This window comes from Ictalurus punctatus, chromosome 18 (genome assembly GCF_001660625.3).
Source record: "Ictalurus punctatus breed USDA103 chromosome 18, Coco_2.0, whole genome shotgun sequence".
Lineage (NCBI taxonomy): Eukaryota > Metazoa > Chordata > Actinopteri > Siluriformes > Ictaluridae > Ictalurus > Ictalurus punctatus.
In genome coordinates this window covers 12466399-12483200 of record NC_030433.2, presented here as the reverse complement: position 1 = coordinate 12483200, position 16802 = coordinate 12466399, and the positions used below count along the sequence as shown (strand labels likewise).

General features: G+C 38.1%; 1 protein-coding gene and 1 long non-coding RNA gene across 10 annotated transcripts in view; one reads left to right on the top strand and one right to left on the bottom strand.

Annotated features, from left to right (window-relative positions):
• Positions 1 to 16802, top strand: part of LOC124629154 (uncharacterized) — a 43916-nt gene that overhangs the window by 3440 nt on the left and 23674 nt on the right. For 5 of the 7 annotated variants that reach the window (XR_008398304.1, XR_008398308.1, XR_008398306.1 and 2 more), the window contains exon 2: positions 90 to 189. The exons of 1 other annotated variant lie outside the window; for it this stretch is intronic. This is a non-coding gene — a long non-coding RNA (uncharacterized LOC124629154). Of the gene's footprint in view, positions 1 to 89; positions 190 to 2634; positions 2712 to 16802 lie in introns of those variants that run through there. One more of the 7 variants, XR_008398305.1, reaches the window with a different exon arrangement.
• Positions 93 to 3585, bottom strand: tmsb (thymosin, beta). Of its 3 annotated transcripts, none has more exons than XM_053687838.1 (4): positions 3456 to 3575; positions 3073 to 3095; positions 2848 to 2949; positions 93 to 1062 (listed from the first exon to the last, which is right to left on the bottom strand). In XM_053687838.1, the coding sequence occupies exons 3-4, from the start codon at positions 2945 to 2947 to the stop codon at positions 1028 to 1030; spliced, it is 135 nt and encodes a 44-aa protein (XP_053543813.1). In that variant the 5' UTR covers positions 2948 to 2949; positions 3073 to 3095; positions 3456 to 3575; the 3' UTR covers positions 93 to 1027. The 3 variants fall into 3 exon arrangements, with proteins under 3 accessions (XP_053543813.1, XP_053543814.1, XP_053543812.1); XM_053687839.1 differs by having other exon boundaries at positions 3067 to 3095; positions 3456 to 3532; XM_053687837.1 differs by lacking the exon at positions 3073 to 3095 and having other exon boundaries at positions 3456 to 3585.

Genomic DNA, 16802 nt, shown 5'->3' with positions numbered 1-16802 from the left:
GAATACACCTTGGATTAAAATGGCACACTTATTCATGCCTAGGGCAATCTATTTACTGGCATGTTTTTTTTTTTTTTTTTTTTTTATAGAGGTGGGAGGAAACCAGAGAACTTGGAAGAAACCCATGTGGACATGGGCAGAACATGCGAAACTCACCTGAGCACAGAATCGGAGTTGTGAGGTTGCACCGTAAGCCACTGTGCCACCACACTGTCCCTTTTATTCATATTACTCATATGATTTTATCCAAACTTTTATCCAGATACACCTCTACTCTGCGCACTTTGCTTCTTCTGGAACTCAAATAATGGATCTTGTATGGTAGCACTACTTGTATTGTTCTCTGCTTGATATATTGCTTTGCTTGTATTTTCTTATTTGTAAGTCGCTTTGGATAAAAGCGTCTGCTAAATGAATAAATGTAAATGTAAGTGACTTAAACTTTGGAGAGGCATCCTAACATTTAAGCTGAGGGTTAAGGGCTCAGACTGTGGCTCTCCTGGGGTTTAAACTCACAAACTTCCAGTCACTGCCCCAAGATATAAGAACTTGTTTTAAAACATAGTTTTAGTTTATTTTAAACCCTCTAAATATCTCTAAAGTCTTTTCTTGGCTCTCCATGTATCTTCGCCTAGTATTCATACATATACCAAGTGTTTATACTGCCATCAAATGGTCATAACGAGTATTCCAGCACTTTATATGTGAGAGATTTACAGGTTATAACTTTTTTTTGTAACTTTTATTAAAAAAAAAAAAATTCTTTCAATGACAACTGATACATCTACCAAATACACGTGTGTGTGTGTTTGTGTGTGTGTGTGTGTGTGTGTGTATATATATATATATATATATATATATATATATATATATATATATATATATAATTACGTGGTAAAGACATTTGGCTTCGTAAAGTCATACATGATGTCAATCGCAGTTCCAGGTTGAGGCAGGTATGTATTGATTGATTGCTTCAGTTGTCTCGTCCTTATTTCTTCCGTCTTCAACTCATTAATTGCTGCTCTCAGAACGACGATTCTCTCCTCTCCTGCTCGATAGCTGAAAAAAAAATAAATAAACACACACCGATGTTCAGTTTAACCATTTGCACCGGAAATTCAAAATCGCATTTGCAAAAGTGCCCCAAAAGTACAGAAAACCTTAGCCAAATGCTAATGTAGCTAACATAAGAGACAACCCTGCCTTCAACATTTTTGCTATCATTCTGTGGTGTCGTTCGCGAAAGAGTCGACTCTTTGGGCCGACTCTTTTAGGTGAACTTTCATTGTCTATCTAAGCAGCGTAACAGTGTCCTATGTAACTAAAACATGTCTTATTTCAAAATATATTCCAAATAACCCTTTCCCCGCACAAAATATCGCAAAAGCTTGTCCGGATTTTAACAAGATTAACCATTTTTGATCCGAAAGAGTTGACTCTTAGTGGAGGCCGAGTCAAATGAAACATGATTCAATCAAAAGAGAAGGATTTTCCATTACTAATGGAACTGTACGAAGTGATTTGGATGACCCAGTATTTGATTTTAATACTGTTGTTATATTTTATGAAACTACAGTACTGTGCGAAAGTTTTAAGCACCCTATTTTGTTTAGTACAAACTTTGTTACAGATTTTTATTTCATGACTGCTACATTATCGAATCAGTACAAAAACATTTTAGATTTAAAAAAATTAGATTTCCAGCACAAAATGAAATGTTACAGAAAAATGATTGTACGTCAGTAAAGAAAGCAGCACAATTATGTAAGAAAACACTTTTCAGACAAAAACATAAGGAAGGCTGCTGGGTTTTGCTGCAAAAATAAGCAATTCTCCAGAAGAACTGTGGCTGGTTTGGCAAGATGCTCAATAAAACTTACAGCTCATTTCCTTATAAAACTGCACTAATTCTTCCTGAGACTACAATTTTTTTTTTTTTTTTTTTTTTTTTTTTTTTTTTTTTTTTTTTTTTTACAAAGCAAAGGGTGGTCATATCAAATATTGAGCTAGTTTAATTTATTACTGTTTACTGCTCTTCATAGTATTTTTTTTATTAATGTAGAAACATTTAATTTCATTATTTTTGAAGGCCTCTTTGCTCTACAGCTTTTCTTTGTACGTGCCTAAGACTTTTGAACAGTACTGTATGTATGAATATTATTAGAGTCTTTTGTTGAGATATGTGAGCAGAAAACTTCAAATTACAGAGACCACCCAGAAATGTATTTTAAGGAATGATTCAGCAAAAACGAAGTTTACACAATTTTCCCCTTATGATATGATAACATATTTGGTGTATGATGTTTTCTCTTGGGTGGGATGATCCAATATTCTTGGGTGGAATGCTAGCTATAATAGCCTCACAGCCCCATATCATAGCTGATCAATTTGACTGGTGTGTTTGGAGTAAATGGAAACCATTTATTTAATGTCTAACTTAACATAATATAAACTAGCGTATGTCTAGATGGAGGTGAACATGTGTGGAACTTGTATAAATGTGAGTTGCATTAATGTGAGGAAGTAGCAGCTGGCTGAATGAGCTCATTTCACACGGGTGACTTGGGCAGCAGCTGTGTATTTTCACTCCGTACTGACGGCACACTGCTGATTAGATTATAAATGACCCATGGGTGACAGAAGCAACAGTCCTCATGTCCATTTTGCATTTCTTTTTTCACCATGACTCGGCCATCTTGTCTGTCAAGGTATTGCTACACCCTACTTCTTTGTCCTCGTTTGTATGGGGCTAAGTTGTACATTTATAGGATCTGAATGTCATTTGAAAGTGTGAGACTATTTGTCAGTGCACAAAAGGAGACAAGTAAAGAAAATTACACTCGCCTTCCTTGGTTGGTAAAGGGTTCTTCTCTTGGGTTTGTGTCTTCTTCAGTTTTGTTTTATCGAAGCTTGTGATTTCCATCATGTTGGGTTTGTCAGCCATGACTACGATGAATAACAGAATTGATGTATCTGTGACTTTATATATATATATATATATATATATATATATATATATATATATATATATATATATATATATATATAATATCCTTTACATACACTCACTTAATTTCTTCTGATTAATCTGTCTAAACAAAGAAAAAACACATTAATTACAGATGGTGTGGTTATCATTTGACATAGATGAATGTTTCTAAATAAGTACATTGATAGAATAAAGGATTGAATGAATAAATGCTTTTATAATGGTTGACAGATATTCTAAGCACGTGTTCAGGTCATACAAGTGTACTATACTGTTCAGCTGATGTCCCTTCACTCCTTCACTGATTCCCCTTTGTTCTTCCTCATGGTCCTTTAACCAGCTACATCTCGACCTTCCACTTCATTCCTTCTCATTTCTCATTTCTAACCTTTACAACTGTACTAAAAGCAACACGATATAAAATCACACACTCTCACACAGAGTATAATAGATTATGTCTTACCAGGATGAGTGTGTGTTAGATGCGAGGGATGCAGTCTGTCTGAGAAGGTTGGTACAACGAGTCTGCTTTTGTGTGTGTGGTCGGGATTGGGAGGGGGTTTCCCATTAGCCCCCTGGCCCTATCTGTATTTCATCACATACTGATGCCATCAAATATTCATGACTCAGAAAAAAAGAAAGCTGAGTATGATTAGCTGATACAGCACAGACTTGTAATTAGTGGACTAGTCTTCATGTCCACTGGTTTTATGTTTTTATCTTTATCTTCATTAATCATATTCATGCTATATTTTCTGTCAAGGTATCATTACATACTGTTAATTACCTTGTCCTCCTATATCGGACTGAATGGTGCATTTGTCATAAGAAACTGTGATGTATTTTTAGTATTTTAGATGTATTTTTTTAGTCATATTATTCAAACACTCAGCAAGTAAAATCGAAAGTGTTCTAACATGGCTGCCTTTCACAAAGAAGCACAAAATGGAGACAAAGAAACAGTAAAGAAAAATCATAATGGCAAAATGATAATTTGACACAAAAACAAACAATAAAAATTAATTAAACAAATACACAGTATTCCTTTAAACACAAGAATAAAAAAAGGTTTTTGGTTTTGTACTGGAGCTACAAGGCTAATGTATCAAACAAGAATAAGAAGTTTAAAGGCAGCAGGTTAACATCAACAGAATCATCACACACTTAAACTGTGTCAGAATGTTCAGGATGGAAAACAGACGTGCTAATCTGGTTTCTGATACTGTTACCTGAAACACTTTTATCTGTAAAAATGGATGACCCTGCCTAGCTAAAGCTAAAGTTAAAAACAGTCATAGTAGCCATCAAGTTAGAATTGCTTCCTGAGCACCGGAGTCTGATATGAGTTGTGACCAAAACCTTAGATAAAGACCTTTTGTTATTTTGAAGTGATTCAGTTGATAATATAGTAATCTGTAAAATGTGAAAGTGATATAATCTTTCAGTTATAATTACCAACATTAGCTTTTTAGCTGCAATGCAAATAGTAAAGAAACCATCTTTAAGCACCAACCCTGTCTTGGCTCAGTGATTTCACTTTCCTTCGGGGAAAATTGGGTGCATTTAATTTTGGGGCTAAATGATTCCTTAAAATGTAGACCATTTGAGTTTGTAATGTTTAGTATCAGTTGAGATTAACTTATTACTATAGATCCCGCAGATGTTTGAACTGGAATCTGAATATGTTAACAGCTGAGAATGTCCATGTGTTATCCAATAAATAGTTGTAATTCTAGGCCCTGGTCATGCCTCTGAGACAATAGAGGAGAAGGGTGTGGTGTGTGTCAGCTGATCTCTAGGCCCTGAGAAGAGCAGTTGATCAATGAACACATGGCACAATGTCTGAGGTGCTTCCATATGGATAGGAGGTGACTGCAATCCTATCAATATCACCCAGCTGCCCCTACATAAAGCCATGACAAGGGGCTTTTGGGTGGGGACTGTGGGTAATCTCTGTGCTCTGCTTAACCATGTTTCATCATTGTAGTTTATTATCACAGTTGTCAGCTGACTGGAAGAGCAAATTGGTTTTTTTTCCTACACTGCTACAAACCTATCTGTATTTCAAATTGAGTAACTTGATATTAGCCGTCATTTTAATTTCACAGCAAGTTTTTCTATAGTTTTCTAATTTATTTGTCAAGTGCACAACCGGAGGGAAAAAAACACGCTAAGGGTAACTGCTGTTGGTGCACATTATATTACATATGCTGAAGTTTATATTTAAATTTTCTTCCCTCCTTGTTCTCAAGCTGTCTTTTATAGCTTTTTTGGTTAGGTTCTTTTGTCTTCTTATTTTTTCTGTTATCAGTCTTTTTATAACTTCCATCCATCCATCTTCTATATACCGCTTCACTTCAGGGTCACGGGGAAACATGGAACCTGGGGTACACCCTGGACAGGGTGCCAATCCATCGCAGGGCACAATCACATACACATTCACACATCCATTCATACACTACGGACACTTTGGACATGCCAGTCAGCCTACCATGCATGTCTTTGGACCGGAGGAAACCCCCACAGCACAGGGCGAACATGCAAACTCCGCACACACAGGGGCCCGGTGGGAATGTAACCCCCGACCCTGGAGTGTCCGTAGTGTATGAATGGGTGTGTGAATGTGTATGTGAGTGTACCCTGTGATGGACTGGCACCCTCTCCAGGGTGTACCCCGCCTTGTGCCCGATGCTCCCTGGGATTGGCGCCAGGTTCCCCCGCGACCCTGAAGAAGGAGTAAGGGGTAGAAGATGGATGGATGGATGGATGGATGGATGGATGGATGGACAGTATATAAAGGAAACATCAGCTGATTAGCTAATTTAGCCAAATGCTGGAGTTAGCTAGCTAGCTAGCTCTTCTTAATTCACACATGTTTCCAGCTACATAATTAACTGTCTATCCTAAGTATTACCTACAGACTGGAGCAGCATTTAGGTATATTTAACACAACAGGAAATTGCTACTGAACACTGAAGTGAGATCTTAGGGTTATTACAGAATTTTCATACTGTAAAACATCAAACGATCTGGCTAGTCTAGCTTGCTCAGCTAGTTAACAGCTTACCTGTACATGTTTCCACAGGTTGGACGTTTTGAGATATCTTGAGTGGTTTGTCAAAATTTGCAGATTATCATCATGTGGTTTACTCTGAAGCATTTAAAACTGATAGCTGATCATTTGGACCATAGATGGTCATCTGCCTTCAATGTCTCAGAAATTGCTGCTTCTGACTAAACATTTGGCACCTGAAGTGTAGCCTTTTGGCAGGAAACTGCTTTGTTTTTCTTTATTGGGTCTCAGAACAAAAACATTTGCACATATTGTCTTTCAACTGGATTACAGTCTTTCAAGGTTTTTCTTTTTAGCTGTGTAATGGTGAGATTAATAAAAACACAGCAATACTTTGTTTATTTATTTATTTATTTAATTAAAAAAAAAAAAGTCTCTGATTTAATTACACTAAAAAAGTATTGTTAGAGTGAACCATATACTGAAGTACTATAACAAGAGTATTTTCCACCCCTGCAAATAAATGAGTATTGAATCTAATATAGGATTCAGTAAATCCGTAGTTATGGCACTATTATGAAATATGAGTAGCATCAGTCTAAAATACACACTGATTAGCTTCCCGAACAGTCCACCAGATGGACTCAGTGTATAAGATACAGAGGGAGTATTCGGTCCCTAACCACATACAAGCACATCACCACTGAATGATTAGTTCTTTGCTCACTCTATAAGTGTCTCCATAAAGCCAGACCCTGTGTTTTTCACTGTCAAACGGCACTGTGCGCTTGCTTTTGTGGAACGTATTTCAAAAAGACCCAAAGCTCAGTAAGCCATGTATACAACCCTTAACCTTTTGTGCCTGAAGTCAGCACAGCCTGTGAAAGCACTGCTCAGCAGTGCACATATTATTTGTCCTGCTGGAATTAGAGCTTGAACTCATGTTTCATTCCCATGGGGCATGTAGGGGCTTGAAAATGGAAAATGACAGGATTAGAGTCTCCCCCAGGCTACAACATATAGGAACTAATTGGATGCATTAGTGGTTTATAGTACTACAGAAGAGACATGGAGCTTTTTCTCTTACAGTGTTGCCATGCATAAATAGTATATATTATACTGTATATTTTGTGAATATTATAAAATGCCTTCACATTTACTGGGTCGAGTTCTTGTAACGTGGAAAGCTTTGACTAGATTGCAGCAAAAAATATTATGTTTTAACCCCGATTAAATCAAAGTTTATATATCAATCCAGCTTTAACAAACTTCAAAATGGGTTTAGAATTAATCAGGACTGGCTTTGAAACCTTAATTAGCCCTGGTTTTAGTTTTACAGTAAATTTTGACTAATCCTATTGCTCCAAATAATTATATTATACTACAAGGTTAAAAATCAGGAACCAATGAGAGAAAAACTGTACATACTTAATTTTGCATTTATTATTTATAACATATAGTATGCTCTACATGTTCACCGTTACTCTCTACGCTCTCTCTTACTCTCAGCTGCTGTTCATGTTTTTGTTTATTTTGCTTAACATATTTGGATCAACATACTTGCTCAACATACTCCTTCAGACACTCTGTATTATAATTGCTAAATACTAGGGATGCTCCGATCGATCGTCCGCCAATTCTTAATCACATTCTACGACTTGATCGGTAGTCTCTAAATTTGGCCGATCTCAGGAACCGATCACAGTTTGATGACGTAAAACGTGTGAACATAAAACACATGATGACGTGAAACTTTAGCACTGCAGTCATGTCATCACCAGTGTGGAATTATTAAGAGGCCTCAAGAAACAATTAAATATTCGACATTTGCCATGTATTTTAAAGGCCTATTAAAATGTTCATTGTAAAATGAATATTTGTTTTGCTTATTTATTTGATTCTCAATTAAAACAACAATCTACAACATTACTGTAAATTATATAACCAAGGCAACATCTGTGGTATTACTTTATCTGGGGGAAAAAAAAAGAAGGTTAACAGTGACCGTCAACAGAAAGCTTACATATCACTTAATGGCTGCAAAAATGATCGGAGCAGTCCATTTAATATAATCTGCCATAAAATGGTCGAATATATTAAATGCACTGCAGAAAATGAAAGTCATACATTTTTATGGTTGGTTTCACAAAAAATTTAAGAAAGTATCAATAATGATATATTTCCAAAGTGACCTTGTTACTGTTTACTTGTTTAGACTGGTGAATCAATCATGATGGAAATTCATATTAAATTCTTCTTGAATTATGAAGATTTTAATCAGAGGTTAAGATTTTAATAAGAGCTTAAAGTTTTGGCTAATAACTTGCACTTAGTCCAATGGTGAGTGGGCCAGAACAAAAAAAATTCTGTTTAATAGACCCATAACATAACAACTCTTAAAAGTGTTCACTAATCAGCATTTATCTAAAAGGTACAAATAATAACCAACATTGATATTTTTGTACGTATTCAGGCCTATCGCTATGAAACCCCTAAACTGGTTCTTATGGAAAGAGACATGTTGCTTGCAAAGAGACATGCCATAACTGAGTTTATTGTACTATAATTCTCCCTAGTGGAATAAAAGAGATTAGCTCTTTATTTTCAATTTTTCAATTTATTTATGGTCCACAAGGTGATTTCAGTTTAGGACACAGATTCTGAATTTATTTGCTGGGGCAGTTTAAACCTTTATCAAGTTCCATCCGGCCCTCCGGACATGTGTTTGACAAGATTTTGTTCTAAACTGTCTTTAATCCAAGTTGGTACAGCTCATCCTTCATCATCCATCCATCCATCCATTTCTGTACCACTTATACTACACAGGGTCACGGGGAGCCTGGAGCCTAACCCTGGACGGGTTTCAACCCATTGCAGGGCACATTCATACACACACACACCCATTCACACACTACGGACAATTTAGAGATGCCAGTCAGCCTACAATGCATGTATTTGGATTGGGGGAGGAAACCGGAATACCCAGAGGAAATCCCCCAAAGCACGGGGAGAACATGCAAATTCTGCACACAGAGGGCAGAGGCAGAGGTGGGATTCTTCATCATATACATTTTAATAGATTCATATTTGTTCTAGTCTATTGGTTGAACATGGCTAAAATGCCTTTCAGTCCTTTTCTGAACACTGAAAAACAGTGTGTATGTGTCGTAGTTGTCCCCTAGAGGGTACTGTGTAGCTTTGATGTTATACTGAGGTTTAGCAGTTGGAAAGATTCTTATTAGTCACTAATGCATTAGTCAGACACACTCAGGCACCTCTACACACTCTACATACAGTATTCACTTGACCATTTAACAGGACCTCTTCAACAGGCTCAAATTATGGCTCAGTGTAGCATGAGTCTTGCTAACTGTGATCTGATCATCTATACAGGGGACGAAAAAAAAAAACCTGACCTGAACATCCGGAGTGTCCTGAATCAATTTCTCAGAACATTCGGGTAAATCAACAAAATCAACACTTTTTTAAGAAGTCATGTCCCACATTTCACATCTGTGAACAAAGTTCCCTCCTCCATGTCCCCATCCCATTCTCCTCTGCCTCCTTGGAGCTGAATCCCCTTGACATGTCGCAGCTGTGTGCAGCAGAGCAAAGCGATGTTCCCTCTTGTCGGACTCCACTTCCCACGTACTTCCGCCTCTTGGACTTTGTCGTTGTCAATTCATTCGCATGGTATTAATCATTGCCATTCAGAGAGTGGTGTGCGGCTCCTCCCAGAGCCAACCAAGCATTTAATGCCCTGAACAAGCCTCTGATTTATTCCCCGTCTCCCTGGAACAGGAGCATAGACAATTTATTGCTTGTTTATTGTGATCACAATACTGGATTTTGCAGTATTGATGTCACAGAAGGTTGAAATATGTAAACGAATTCTACAATAAATCACATACACTCTGAGAATCTTGACCAATGGTCGATAGACCAGATTCAGTTTAACTGAATCAAAACATATATAGGTTCCAGATATTTTGATCTGTCAAGTCATGTAGGCTAATCTTTAACCATGTCACATGAGGGGTTCCCCAATATGTCTTCATTAATAGTAAACATACACTATTAAAAATTAAGGAGGCAGAAAAGATTTTTTTAATGGTTAGGTATTTGTCTTAATAATCCCTCGGCTTCATTTGCACAAGGTAGTCCCTCCAGGATTTTGCGATTCTGTGATCGCAGACATTAATGCAAAATCAAGGAAACTGCACAATATTTGCAGGAGCATTTTGCTTTCAAAATTATCGCAGATTTGGGCTAAGATGTCATGTGACCTCATCACAACACGAATTCAGCCAAAGCCCCATTCGATTCATGTGCGTCAAACATGAGTACAGTTAAAAGGTCTCATTTACCTGCAAACATCACTACGAAAGGCTGTGCAAAACAATTTCATGCACTTGCGATTTCATCAATTCAAGTACTTTTCCACAAAAAAAGCACAAAACTTTTTGAAAATAACCACAGCAAAATCAAACATTTTTGGCAACACAAATCACAAAAAACAGAGGTTTAGTTCACATTAGGCTGTCAAACAACACTCAGCTTTGAGATCCATCCTTAAAGACCTGCAAAGGCATCCATCCAGTTTTTAGTCAGGTTAATTACCCACAATTACAAGTCGAGTCTTAAGTCATAAACTGCTACTCAAAGAGCTCAAGTTGGACTTAACCCAAATCCAGGACACATGAATAACATCACTATTCACAATAGCTTTCCCATTATATATAATTAGCTTCATACAATGCACTTGAAGTAATGTTTCCCCCTAATTAGGAGATAAAGATAGTTATAGTTACATTTATATAGCGCTTTTCTAGACACTCAAAGCGCATTACATAGTAAGGGAGGGGGGACTCCTCAACCACCACTAGTGAGTAGCATCCACCTAGATGATGCGACTGCAGCCATAGTGCACGAGAACGCACACCACACACCAGCTATTAGTGGAGAGGACAGAGTGATGTAGCCAATTCAGGGATGAGGATTATTAGGGGATGATAGAGAAGGGCCAATGGGGGAATTTCGCCAGGACAGCAGGGCATACTCCTACTCTTTTTACGAGAAGTGTCCTGGGATTTTTAATGACCACAGAGAGTCAGGACCTCGGTTTAACGTCTCATCCGAAGGGCGGTGCTGTTTTTACAGTATAGTGTCCCCGTCACCATACTGGGGCATTAGACCACACACCGACCACACTGCTAGCCTCACTAATATCACTTCCAGCAGCAACCTTAGTTTGCCCCAGGAGGTCTCCCACCCAGGTACTGGCCAGGCTCAACCCTACTTAGCTTCAATGGGAAACCAGGTGAGAACTGCAGGGAGATATGGCTCTATATTTTGTTGCATAATACCTGTTTCTATCAATTCATCATGGCTTTGGCATTGTGGTCTTAAAAGAATAATCTTTAACATGTAATCTTCAATTATGTTCAAGTTTATTTTATAGATGAATTTAATCATTTTTCATCAATGTGTTGGTCTACTTTTACTTTGGTTAGTGGTTTCCTATATTACACACATCTTCCTGCTGCTGGTGGTGGCCGTGCCAGAATTTAGTCCTTGCACACTATCTATGTAAAGAGAGCGATGCAAATGCAGTGGTGCTTTAGTCCTTTAGTCAGTCCAGCTCTCTCACCACCTCATCTATACATGCTCAAACAAATCAGCTTCTAAAACTTCAACTTGGATGCTAATACAACCGTCAGCACCATTGTATTAGTCAGCTTGTAGATCGCTAACTGGGTGAGCCAAGTATCTGCTGTAACTCAGTGCAACTCTGTCATTTAGTTGTATTGCATTCTGAGTCCAACATTTGCCTCTATTTCTATACTAAATTTCTCATTAATATGATATTGAACATCAGTGGAAAATGGTAAGTGAGAAAAGACACTCTTGTTTTTAGGAAGTAAGAACAAAACTTAACCATTGTCCCTTATGTTTGAGATCACTGAACCTTTTCTCCCCTTAACTGCCACTGTAACGGCACTAACAATGAATTGCTAAGCACATCACAAATATTTCAATATAAACATTTAAAGTGGTTTGTAGGTGGACTTTTCCATTAAGTATGTTTGCATGTAAGTATGTGAGCAAAATGTCTTGGTGACATACTGTGCTCTATTCAATTCTAGCCATTGACTTTTTTTTGGTCCACTTTAGTGCTGCTTCTTTCTCACTTTTCACTTCTCTTGTGGAAATAGAAAGAGAGATATGGATGTTACAACAGCCCCGGGGCTGCCTGAAGGCACCGTCAGTAGGCCCTAATGCCCCTGGCATTAAGTCAATGTGCCTGGAAATTTTGTGAGGAACCCAGCATCTCCAGCACATTACACTTTTGAAGTCCTAACCCACAGGTTCATTACCCTCCAGCCATCTGATGTTGGTAAATTCATTATGGCTCGCTGTTATGAACAAGTGAAATGGCTGCATACTCATGTTTACACTCCTTTGTTTTTCATTTTGCACCTTTCTGAAATTGAGACTGTGAGAGCAAAATGAACATTTATGCAGAACAGCAAGTGATTCAGACTGCTGAACGTAAAGACACAAGCATCTACGAGGTCACACGGAATCACAAGAACGCTTCGGCTATGTGCGCATATTTTGTTTGTCAGGTAGCACACCTCAGGATCAAGCAGCATCTGTTCCAGCATCTTTAGTAAGAGAGTGTTGTGAGGCTTGATTTCTGTCTTTTCAATGAAATTGTCTTTGATATGCAATGGGAGACTCGCAAATGTTGCCAGATGTTTTAGGAGCAAGTCCATAAGAGAACGCGATCAGGAACTACAGAACAGAGCATTACTCTTCTGCAACTCTAGCTGTTAACCTGCTCTAGGGCAACAGTAACATGTGCACCAAACAAACTTGTCCAGGCTTTTAATAAATAAATACACACACACATACATACATACACACACACATACATATATATATATATATATATATATATATATATATATATATATATATATATAAAATCTCGAAATGGCCAACAAAACATCCATGCTTAGAGAGCTTTCATAAAGGGGCCAGTTGTCATGGCAACCATGTACTGATGAAAATCCAGACAAAAGGATCGCAGGATGCTGGCCAGGACTGACAGAGACAGCACGTGGCTGTGAATGCGCGAGGACAAAAGCGCACAAGAAATCGAGATGGAAGTTCTGCGGATTGCGTCAAAAGCTCTTCAGCATGTTGTGTGTGTGCTTGTGTCTGCGTGTGTGTGTGTGGGGTGGGTGAAAGACACAGGTGTGAGGGCTCGGAAACACAAAGATCGAGTTGTAGACTGAACTGGGATCAGAGTGAAGTAGTGATGTCAGGCTCTCACAGTCTCCCTGTTTGCGCTTACATAAAAGCAGCGTGGCTGTGGAGGCGGTTTACATAAGAGCTCCAGCGTAATGTTTCATCATGATGCCGCACACTGGCTGACAAATCGCACTCTACCCACCCTGTTCATAAACGATCCATTCTGTCGGTGTTTCGCTCTCTCTTGCTCTCTCTCTCGACCTCCATAACTCACTGGTTAATTGGCGCTTCTGTGGTCATTTTCCTGCATTAGCTTGGAGATATGCTCATACACACAGTGATGCTTGTTCAGTATTAGCAAACCTTCTGGTGCTGTGAGGCTCATTCTGAGGAAAACAGATCTCCCTTGCTTCATAAGTCAGTATCAGCACTGCAGAGGCAGTTGTTAAAAACCTGCTAAACTTGAAATGGAAATATAATGCAAATACTTAACACTTGCCTTCCAGTTCTTAATTTTCATGAATGTGTGTTGACTTTAATATATTAGATTAGACAGTGCTTTTTAAAGCTAGTGTTTGCCTGACGGAAACCCTGGGTGACACACACACACACACACACACACACACACACACACACACACACACACACACACACACTTGCACACTAATGCATCTGTTCTAAGAATGTGCTCTTGGGGATAGTCTGATATACTACCTGAAACACTGAAAGGTTCTCAGCCTTGCTGCCTCTCATTGTGCACGTGTTTGCACTAGTATTTCCAAAAAATCTGCCAGCAGAATATATATATATATATATATATATATATATATATATATATATATATATATATATATATATATATATATATAATGATGTGAAAAACAGAAATCACTTTGCAAACCAAAGCATTTCTCACACTCCTTCTTGCTTTTACTGATCAGACATCAGTCTAGGTGCGCTGTCTGACTCATCAATGTTTTGCATCTCATCTCTACGCAGTATATTTGCAGCAGCATGACCACAGAGTGCTAAGAATGCTACCGAATGCTAATTGCTCCTTCTCCAACAGAAAAGGAGAAAAAGACAGAAGAGAAAAGATGGAATGCTCTCTGCGGTCCTGGAGCTACACAAAAATGCCACTTGCTCATAAAGAAGGACACAATAAAGAGACCATTGGTGTCAAGGGCCTGTCTTTGTCAGAATAGACAGATACACTCAGCCACTTTATTAAAAACACCTGTGCACCTTCTCATTCATACAGTTGTCCAATAAGCCAATCATGTGGCAGGAGGACAATGCATAAAAGAATGGAGATGCAGGTGAAGGGCTTCAGTTAACTTTCACATCAACTATCAGAATGGAGAAAAATGTGATCTCAGTGACTTGGCATGGTTATTTGTGCCAGATGGGGTGATCTGAGCATTTCAGAAACTGCTGGAATTTCTCTAAAGATTACACATAATGTGTGAAAAATGGAAAAATAAATAAATAAATAATCCCATGTGCGAGAGAGGTTAGAGAAGAATGGCCAGACTGATTGGATCTGACAGGAAGCTTATAGTAACGTAAATAACCCCTCTTTGCAACCGTGGTGAGCAGGAAAGCATCACACATTGAACATTGAGGCTACAGGAGCAAAAGTCCACATCAGATTTCACTCCTGTCAGCCAAGAACAGGAATCTGAGGCTACAGAGGGAACAGGTTCACAGAAACAGGATTGGAAGATCGGAATAAACCTCTTGTGAACCGCCCAATTTTTGCTATATAACCTATCAAAAAACAAAACAAAAAAAACAACAACAAAACACGAGCAGGAGGCAAAGTGTGGTCCCTGTCACTGCAGGAAGAAATTTAGGAGAACGTAGCATATTTTTAAACAGTTCCAGATTAAAGCTGAGAGATGTTTTAGTGCTGACACAGACAGTGGGGTAAAGTGCTTATCAGCCATGGCAGTGACTGAGCCTCCACGCTTCCTGTGAAGTCGTCAGGCTTTGTCATGGATTATGAATCTTTATGCAAGATTGGATGTGCCCAGTATTCAGAAGTACACTACTGATGCGGCAATTTGCATTTCAGAAGCATCTGTTCTTTTCTTTCCAGCCGCATTTTCAGCCAAGAGAACTACAGTACACTGTTTTGAACACTAAAGTTAAACAGCTGTGTATATAAACCACTTAGCAATACATTTTCATGAAAACAGGCTACATACGGTGCAGTCCTTAAATAACTGGGCAATGACAATTTGGTTCGCATCTGTTACTTTTGTGTACTGGACTTGAAATGCAACAATGATTAAGGGTTTAAATTATAGAATGTCAGCTTTAATTTGGGAGTATTTACATGTAGGGTGGAATTAGATAAACTGGGCCATCATGTAAAATGATAAGGTTGTCCTAGCTCTTTAAATTTTAATAGTCAGTTGCTGCAGATAATTTCATACTGTTGCCACAACAGTACTTGACATTGTAGCAAATGATTTGTTTTTTGAGGTTGCATTGCATGTTTAGGAAACAGGCAGATACAGTAACAACACATGCATGATCATGTACTGTAGATGCAAGTTTTCATGATCAGTATCTTTACAATTTAAAAAGATAACTACTAAAGAAGTCAACTATGTTAAAAAATAACTAAATCTTTTTGAACATTTTAGCTTAAAGTGGTAAATAAAACAAGCCATTGATGTCAGTGTGCTAAATAATGAATTTACTTTAAGCAGACATTTTCATGAACTATTATTTAAAACCCCCCCGAAACAATCCATATATCACTGAAAGAGATGGCTATAATAAACAACTGAATGTGTCTTATAAAAATGCATGTCCACAGTCCATGACTGCAGTAATTGGTGCCTCTAAGGTAAATTTATTTTAAGCAGCAACCATCTTTTACATAAAACAACTGAAACAAGAAAAACAATATAATTGTGGTTGTATGTAATTATCTAATTTCCATATTAATTAAGGATACGGCAATTAGATTTCAGTCTGTGTAAACAAAGACACATTTGACTGTTGGTTAAAATCTTATCAGAACAATCCAGATACAGGAAGCATGAAACAGCCAAGTATGAGCAGGTTGTATTTACCCGTTATGGCATTGTGTGCAAAAAGTGCAGTAAATAATGCTTTGCTTTGTTCAGAATAGATGTTTTGTCATTGGCCTGTTTTAGCAAAAAAAAACAAAACCCAAAAACAACAACGGCCCATTCTACCTGAACACAGTAGGGTTGTCTTGGAATGGGACATTCATTCATTAATCTTCAGTAAGCGCTTTATCCTGGTCAGGGGTTTGTGGTGGATCTGGAGGCTATCCCAGGAACACTGGGCCCAGGGTGGGAATACATCCAGGATGGGTAGCCAGTCCATTTCAGGGTGCCATGCATGCATACACACACAGTTCCCAATCCACCTACCAGCATTTTTTTTGGGAAGTAGGAGAACCTGGTGGAACCAGCGACAGATCTGTCATTAAAAAAACAAACAACAACAACATTGTCAAGAAACCACACATACAAACATACAAAGCACTTTTTA